Below are 9,035 nucleotides of genomic sequence, written 5' to 3' on the forward strand. Positions count from 1 at the left end.
AGAAAATGGATTTCATTGTGGGCTGCTCCTCCCATGGCCACCCTCCGCCTGCTGGACATCATCTCGTTCTCGCACCCCGGCCTGGAGCGCTTTGGTTCCGTCGCGACCGGCTCGTCCACGCTGTGCATGCTCAGCCTCGACGGGAGGGGAGTGGGCAGTGGCGACGGTGAAGTCAGGGAAGGAGGGCGTCGCGGGGAAGTGTCAGCCCACATGGTCCTTCACCAGTGGGTGGTTCCCGGCATCGCCCTCTTCCGGCAAGGCCACCCTGCATCTCCTCGTGTTCACCATCTCCCGCAACAGTGGCGCGGCGCGTCGAGCAGCCGGCCACCGCGAGAAGGCCGCTGCACGGACCCGACGCTCCAACTCCTCTTTGTCTTGTTCGGACAATGCAACCGCGGTGAGGAGATCCGCGACCGACGAGGAGAGACACAGAGGAGGGAGGCTGGTGGCACGGGGAAGAGGAGGGGCTCGAGGTAGGTGCGGCGGCGCGAGGAGAATTGAGGGAGATGAGAGGAGAGGAGGCGGCGGCATCAAAAGCGAGAAGGGGCTGGTGCGGAGACCCCGGGCTAAGTCTTGCCCAATTGCGTCTCCGTTCAATTGCGTCTGCCCCTTTTTACCTATTCTTTTTTTTCTCTTGCTAGCACAGTAAAAATGACTTTTACCTATTCTTTTTTTTTCTCTCTTGCTAGCACAGTAAAAATGACAAGGTGGAACACGCAAGGAGACGCCATTCACGCGACCCTTATTGTGTTGTATGTTGTATTGCAATGACTCAGCCAAGGCAACAAAATTGGACGTGATGACTACTCTGTGTATCTATCTACACTTGGCAATTGCCATGCTTGCTAATCTCAAACTTGTGCATCCGTTCTCATTGTCCATCTGGTCTGGTTAGTTGGTGGGTAGGCTCCCACATATGCCTCGGTCATCCATCCTCTCATAGAAAAGCATGTACGCCTCGCACCCGAGAACTTCTTCCAGGGGGACTTCCTTGATGTCGCGATCGCTTGCGCAAACCCATGAGGAAGAACCACTGCTCTGCTGCTTGCGACCTGCCCTCACATAAGCAACATAGTGCCCTATACTCAAGGCGTGGCCACGGTGCTCAATGACACCAACTAGACGATAGCTGGAGTTACCTTTGTCCTGGGAACTGAAGAGTAGAAAAAGGTAATAAATAGTTAGACCAGATGCAAGGAAATCTAAAGATTAAGCTGGAGTACCAACAATGCAACGTCTTTCTTCAAACAACAAACTGGACATTTGTTAACAAGAAAGCTCTATCAGATTAACAAAATAATATGGTGTATCTCAAGTGACTGATTACATACTTACTAATCATAACTCTTCTTGGAAATAAAGGCTCATACTAGTTCTCAACAGGCCATTCAAAGATGTTAGGTTTGTATATATATAAATAATATAATATCCATCCAATTGCAATTCTATAACCAGAACTATACTTAACAATCCAAACTTCAAACAGATTTTTCCCGGTTAGGCATTTCAAGGCACCTACTAATCACCTACAGGCCAAAAATGTTATACACTACACCAAGGTGATGATAATATAATCATAACTTGGTCAGTGATACTGATACACTGCCAAGGTGAATAGAGTTTGTACTCGACGGCCTGGACATCTGATACATATTCCAATATGGTATCCTATACCAAAAAAGAAAAAATAACAGTTTCAATGGCACAGGGTTCTGGTGATCTGCTCCATATCAGGCTGTCAGTACACACTCAAATTATGCTGATGCCTTCAGACGATTCAGTTAAGCTTGCAATTATCGTGGCCTGACAAGTACGAAATGCTAATCTGAACCAAGAAAAAAATTGTAGTCTGAACCTGAACCTATAAAATACTCCCTCCGTCCCAAAATAAGTGTCTCAACTTTGTACTAACTCTAGTACAAAGTTGTACTAAGCTTGAGACACTTGTTTTGGGACGGAGGAAGTAGTTTACAAACTTACATATAAATTCCTGAAGTCTGACATATTTTTTGTGTTCAAAACCTTCATTTCTGTAACCTGCAATGCCTATTTTTGAAGAGAAGGAATACTCCTAAAGCTTTGTAGAAGCAAACTATGACACAAAATAGTTGCTGGATTTCTAAAGGTAAGGACTTAATGGAACAGAAATAAAAGAACAGTCTTAGAAATTGCTGTATAGAACTATCAGAAGTCGGTACCTGGGGTCCATGAACGGTCCTGCATCAAGAATCTCCTTAAAGCTCACATGTCCTCTCTCTTTAGAAAGAGCATTGGTGAATCTCTTCAGTTGAATGGTTAACACAGGTGGCAGCTTAGCAATCAATTGTATTTGAAAACCACCAGTCTCATGTTTCTGCTCAATTCGGTTTTCTTCCACTTGTTGCGCACTATGATCATCCAGCTTTACCTGCTTCCCACTGCCTTGATTTTGGTCGCTGGTATCCTGACTATCCTGGGCACTCAGCAGGTCAGTCTGTTTATCAGTTGGAAAGGAACTAGGTGTAGCTTCCTGAACAACTTCATGACTTTTAGATTTTTTATTGGTAGTGCTGCAAGAGGCCGAGTTCTTTTCATCATAGCTCATCCCTGAAGTGATTTCTTCACTAATTCTGTCTTCAGAAAGAATAACTTGATGATGTGCATCTGAACCATGTGTTTGTCTATTTGGAGAAGTACAATGTACCGACAAGCTATTCAAATCATTAGATCGTTCACTTGGGCATGTTTTCCCGTCTGATAATTCAGTCTGGTCTCCTTCAACTGCTCGATTTACATTGGTACTTGCTATCATCGGTTCACCATTTTCACTTCCATTTGTTCTCGGCAGCTCAACAACCTTGGAACAGTTATCACATTTCCATCCCATCGGACAATAGCAAAGAAGTGTCAAGCATTCCTCGAGCGATGCAGCAGAGTTCATATGTACTGCCTCATCATCAGTAATATCACTGCTCTGAGCTCTCCCCTTGTCTTCTGTAGTAAGTTCTACTGAGTAAGTGTTCTCCTCGGCTTCTATATCAACAAGTGGAGGTGGACCAGTACCTTCTGGACTGTGAGGATCTACTATTGATTCATCCATCCGTTCAGTGTCATCAAACAAGTTAGGAATGAAATCAAGAACTTTTATTGGCACTTCAATGATCTCTCGTGGGACATTGTTTTTCTGAGTCTGCAAACGACCGTGGGCAACATCCTCCACTTCAGTAGAATCTGCAGATTCAAGCATACAGGGATTTAGTTTTATCAGCATTGGCAAGATCATGCAACCAGAAACCCTCATCCTTTGCATATTTAAGAATCTTTATCCACCACGTTCTAAGCTCTCTTTTTTCGACAATATCCATACACGCTTAAGTTAACTAACCATTTTGAGTAACACTTATTTTATGAAGGTAAGGACTCAAGACCCTGAGCTATCTTCAAATGTCAATTTAAACTACCACACTATACCAAACACTTTTTTCATGCTAAGACTGGTGAAACATCCAGCCCAATTTTCCATAGCCACCCCGAAGGCTTTGTTGCTACTTTTTAATGCATATGTAAAATATCCTTCACAATTTTCTCTACTTAGCTATTTCCGGAGCTCCAGCCGGAAAGTGTTATGTGTTCCTGTGTTCAGAAAAATAGCTAGCTGGTACTAGATCTCACTATTCCACACCTGCCGGCCTGTTCCACATTATATGTTTTAAGTTAGCTAGAGGAGCACATAGACTTACCAACTTTCAAAGGCTTGGGTGTTTTCTCCATGGCCTTATCTCCAAATTCTGAACCAGGAAACTGAGAATCGCCGCCTTCAGAAATTGTATGAATCTTTTCTCCATCAGTCTTGTCGGTTTGTTCGAATAGTTCCTTACGAGTCTTCGTCGGAGATCCACGGCTTCTGGTCATTGGTGGTAACGTAACACTTCTGGCTGGACAATCCTTTGATGGCAGCGCCAGTTGGAGCTCATCGAATTGCAGATCCAAAACTGATTTAGTTGGGCAACTTATGCAGTATAAGGTCTGACGCAACCAGCCCCTGAAAATGGAATTGCCAATTGTATGAAACTCTGCACCCCCATGCAATTTGTTTAGTTCCTTTGTCTCCTCTTCCAAAGCACTGCGCAAAGATGTAAGAAACTCTTGGCTATCCTGCATAAGAGAGCCCTTGAACTGCGGATTAAACACCCGCATATCTTTCAATAGCATCTCTGGATCCAGCGGGCGTCTGGCATCATTTGTGCTGCTTGTCTCCACAAACAATTGCTTCAGGTGCAGACCAATTCTCCCCAGCCGAGCACCCAGTCCTAAAATTGTTGTCCTCAGCTCACCGAGCGCAAGGAGGCACTGCAGCAGTGCATTCATGTAGCATGTGTTTCCAAGATTTGGCAACCCTCTGATAACACAGCCATTTCCATTAGCATACCCAGACGCATCATCCCCGGTCACTATTGCCCACAGATCCTTTGTATAACTCTCGGCCACATTTCCCCACTCATCCCATCCATTGCTGGCCGACATTGCCCGCTCATCCCTTTTATTTCTGGCCACAGTTGCCCACTCATCATTGCTCAGCTTGTCCTGGCCGAGCTTCAGAACGTGCCCACACTCGAAGCAGTAGCCCTTATACGGTTCATTGTACCACAGAGCAACCCAATGGTAGTCCCTGGTGGCGTGCCAGCGGGCGTGTCCCTGCGGATTTTCCATGTCCCCATTCTCCCCGGTGCAGAAAGTAGAGGTGCACTCCGTGCACACCATCAACCCAGCAGCAGCTCCCCTCCAGGTGCAGGTGGTCATGCATGGGAAATGCTCGCACTCTGGGGGTTTCTCGGCGGTCTTGATATCACGCACCATATCATCCAGCTCCTCCCTGTCCTTGAACAAGTGCTCGCATGACCCAATGTCGTATGTGCAGTCGCTGGTCTCCTCCGCTTCCCCCGTCGATGGCGACTCGCTCAACAACACCGGCGCCTTAGACACAGGCAGGTCCAGGTGCGGGTATTTCTGAGTGTTCTCAGCCGCAGACGCGAGCAACAGAAGGTCCATGGGCGGGGGTTTCTGCGGGTTCTCAGCAGACCCCGTCTCGCACCCTTCCTTTGCAACGCTGGCCATTGTTCCCCAGCCATCCTTTGCAATGCTATCCCCCGGCATTTGCTGATCCTTTTCGTTTCTGGCCGCCACTGCATAGTCATCTTCGCTCCAGTCACTGAGCCTCATAGGGCGTGCACACAAGAAGCAGTATCCCAAATTCGGTTCATCGCACCACTGAGCAACCCAATGCTGGTGCTCGCCGGCATGCCAGCGGGCGTGTCCCTGCGGATTTTCTATGTCCACCGGCCACCCAGAGCAGAAAAAATAGGCGCAGTCTATGCACTTCATCATCCCTTGGTCGTCCTCACTGGCTCCCTTCCAGGTCGTCTTGCAACTACGACGCCGGCACTTCCGAGGCTCCTTGAGGACCTTGTTTGCGACCTTGAGATCACGTACCACCATATCCAGATCGAAAAGTATGTGGTCGCACCGCCCGCTGTCGTCCATACTGTTGACGGTACTGTCGCTGCTGGTTGCCGCCTCCGCTTCCTCGGATGATGGCCACTCGCTCCACCCCGTCGGAGACGCAGACACGCCGCTGCATCCAGGACCAGCCGCAGCCAGCGGGTCCAGGCGCGGGGACTTCTGCGGGCTCTCGGACGCCTCCTCCGCCCTCTCCCTCTTCTCCTCTACCATCACGCCTGCTGCCTGGAAACTAAGAAACAACAAGAATGAGTCGGTGAATTCTGAACCCCAAAACAGAACAGTACGGGCGAGAAAAAACCGGACTAGAGGTGACCAAAAAAAAAACTCCGTCAGGAAGCAACCAACACCAAAAATCCCAGCGATCATCAAGGGTTAGCGGCGCCAATAACTTTCCTGGAGCGAAAATCCCGAAGAATCGGAGAACGAGAAAAAAAAACTCCACTAACAAAACGAGAAGATATCGAACATTCAGGTAGCGAGCATCAAGAGCTTCGCAGCTTTAGGGCGGAAAGGCAACCGGGAACGCCGGCGGAGCGGAGGACAGGGGAAAACTCCGCCGTCAAGGCATGAAGAACCCGAGCATTCAGGCGGAGAAACACACGAGAGCGGCGCCGCGGATCCGATTCGGGGGGGGCGAGAGAAACCCACCAGCAACACGCGATCAAGCAGGCAGGCAAGCACGCGCGCACCCAGCGACGCGGGATTAGCCGGGGAGGAGACGAGGCTTACCAGGAGGCGGCGAGGGAAGAGGACTCGGAGGGAGGACCGAGCGGAGCAGCGGCGTGGGCAGCGAGGCGGCGAAAGGGAGGGAGGCGGTTTCGCTGGTCGGGGGGACGGTGGCGCCGGGGCTGGTTTGGTGGGCTGGGCGAGGAGCTGATGCGGCCATGCGTACCGCCGGAATGGATTTTATCTCGGGGGTTAGGCAAGATTCTGAGGCCCTGCCCGGCCCGGTATGACCGTGGTTCCGGTTTTGGAGGACAGAACTTGGGCTCGATCAAAAAAAAAAAAACTTGACGCCAACAAATACAATGAGCAAATTTCTCGACAAAATCTGATAAGCATTTACCCCTAAAAGAAATCTGATAAGAAAATACACTCCAAATCAAATGTGATAAGCAAATCAGTTTCTACAACCTCTCTTCCCTATAGTTATAAAAAACGCATTTCTATGTCCCACAAGTTACCCGATATCATGAGATGGCCCATATAAACATAGTTGATATAGCCTTTGGGCATGTTCCTTGTTTTTATTTTCGTACAAGGTGTTCTTGTATGGTTTATGGTCTTCACAAAAAGAGAAAAGGGTGCCGCTAGCCGTACATCCAACTGTCTCGGACGCGGAGATAAATTCGGATGTATGTGGTCACCAAATATAGAGGGGGCGGATATAGATTATCCCTTCAAAAGTAAAGCTAATTTACCGAATATGCAATGACATCTCTTCTTGTGCATCATCATCGACTATTGGTGACACTGGTAACGACCAATCCATGACATAGTTTTTATCAGAGGACTAATAATCTGCAACATAGTATTTGAGGTACGAACATATCTGTTTCTTGATCATGTTCTTCAAATCACTGGATAAACATGCTCGAAGTCAACTCTTATGGTCACAAAATGTCATCATCAAGACCCTTCGCCCCTATAAATTCAACATTGTGTCTTGATAAATGATAGAACCTTTCGTGGGCCTAAAACCAAAGATCGGAGACTGGAAGATTACCATAGATTTAGGAGGAGGATGAGCTTACCCTTCCAAATATTTCTCTCGGAAGGATGGGAGAGTGCTTTGGAGGGTCCCAGGAACACTCCGCAACTACATACCACACTCGCTAGCGGGGCTAAGGGCCTTTCCAATGCGGATCATTAAACGGGCCTCATCAAATATCCGCAGACATGACTGGACGTGTCCACGAACAGCCTGAGCATCCAACCACATCCTCAAATTTGGACTATGGGCTATGAATGACAGTGAGTTAGATGAACCGAGAGGACAAATATATGAGTGTGATGCATTAGTTGTGGGGGCATGGTCTAAGTGACAGTGTCCCGGGCGGGCGTCCATACTCCCTCAGAGATCCTCCCAAGTTGAGGACGGTTTGTGGGATTTTGTGCGTCCAAACTAGTCCGTGGACATTTGATGACTAGCGTTGGAGGTAGTGTTCGGACTCCGGTCTGGACATTTTGTGACCCACGTTGGAGACGCCCTAAGTGTTGCAAACATATGAGGAACAAGTATTTTTTGGATTATTTTTTTTTCTTGTGCATCCTCACAATTCACAATGCATTAAAGACAAGGGTTTTCACACCATGAAATCTCAAACTCAAATGTTAAGCCACATCATACACAATTATAATACTCTACACATAAACACTTAATTATTTCACTTGGTTCTCCGGCTAGCATGCACCACTAGATCAAGACCACTTCATCGTCATAAAATCTACTCACGTAAAAGGCGTAAGGCTCCCTGTTTCGCTCGTCTTGTGTTTAGTGACACCTCTCCCCATGTATGTTTTCCTCAGCACCCCATTCCTTACCTCACATGGTTTTCACATAACTTTGAGGTAAACCTAGTACCTCTATTTTTATTTTCATTGTAGGATTGCAAATAAAAATATTAGATACCACAAATATTCTACCAGTCCAATATGAGAGTTCTTGGAAGATACCAAAGCAACTACAAAGACAGACACCTAGCAGCATAAACATGAACAGTAGATTCAACATATACTAAAAAAAATACAACACTATGCAAACATGAAACTTCAATGTAGATCAAATACAAGAATAGATGATAAATTCCCGAAAGAGTTCAGATATACCTCTTCTCCTCTTCTCAATATGTTTTACATCTTTTAATCGCTGAGAGCAAATTCAGTTATGTCTTTTTGTTCTACACCATTGTTGCTCCAAGACAATAGTTCCTGAAAAGAATAACCGACTAGTAGAACAAACAACTAGCTAGAAGAGAGAGAAAAAAGAATGATTTTTCCACAGCTAAGCCATTCCACTTCTTGCATCCGTTGTTTATAAAAATATTTGTACCCATGGAATGGGCCACATACGAACAAGTATATGCTTTAAAGTTGCGAACATATTACAGATAGTTACCGATGTTAGAGATACGATGGGCAAATCAACATGACAAAGAACAAAAAGCAATCAGGAGACACGAGATCTTAACGTGGAAAACCCCTCCAACACGAAGGGGGAAAAACACGGGCGCCAGCCAGCCAAACTTCACTATGTCGGGGAAGGTTACAAACATCGAGGATTTACAACTGATCAACTTATCACATGCGGCGGCTTACAAGAGGTATATATAACACAGGTGACCTAGGTCAATACCGATCCGTACCGCGGGGGGGGGGGGGGGAGGGGGAGGGGGCTTGGGCCTCGCTCTGCTCGCTCATCAGAAGTTGGCCTTTCTCTTTATACTTGAATTTGGAGCATAACATAACAACCGAGGGCTATGCGAGGGGAGATAGATGATATACCCCAACATATTTCCAAATCATGTCATAGATCG

General features: G+C 46.9%; 1 protein-coding gene across 2 annotated transcripts; it reads right to left on the reverse strand.

The window, feature by feature from the left end:
• Positions 1-700: 700 nt before the first annotated feature.
• Positions 701-6,384, reverse strand: LOC125519913 (ubiquitin carboxyl-terminal hydrolase 2). 2 transcript variants are annotated; one of them, XM_048684692.2, is made up of 4 exons: positions 6,229-6,384; positions 3,720-5,721; positions 2,199-3,210; positions 701-1,153 (listed from the first exon to the last, which is right to left on the reverse strand). In XM_048684692.2, the coding sequence occupies exons 2-4, from the start codon at positions 5,707-5,709 to the stop codon at positions 892-894; spliced, it is 3,264 nt and encodes a 1,087-aa protein (XP_048540649.2). In that variant the 5' UTR covers positions 5,710-5,721; positions 6,229-6,384; the 3' UTR covers positions 701-891. The 2 variants fall into 2 exon arrangements, with proteins under 2 accessions (XP_048540649.2, XP_087390648.1); XM_087534522.1 differs by having other exon boundaries at positions 3,720-5,728; positions 6,229-6,360.
• Positions 6,385-9,035: the final 2,651 nt, after the last annotated feature.

Source organism: Triticum urartu, chromosome 7A (assembly GCF_056163025.1).
Source record: "Triticum urartu cultivar PI428250 chromosome 7A, HENAU_Tu73, whole genome shotgun sequence".
In the NCBI taxonomy this organism is placed as follows: Eukaryota; Viridiplantae; Streptophyta; class Magnoliopsida; order Poales; family Poaceae; genus Triticum; species Triticum urartu.

What these genes read in the sequence shown, in the direction of transcription:
- LOC125519913 (XM_048684692.2), bottom strand. Translation starts at nt 5,709, where the DNA reads ATGGTAGAGGAGAAGAGGGAGAGGGCGGAGGAGGCGTCCGAGAGCCCG. An exon ending in ACCCAAGCCTTTGAAAGTTG is followed by an intron (nt 3,211 to 3,719) that starts GTAAGTCTATGT and finishes TTGAATCTGCAG; the next exon opens with ATTCTACTGAAGTGGAGGAT. An exon ending in GGACCGTTCATGGACCCCAG is followed by an intron (nt 1,154 to 2,198) that starts GTACCGACTTCT and finishes TCTACTCTTCAG; the next exon opens with TTCCCAGGACAAAGGTAACT.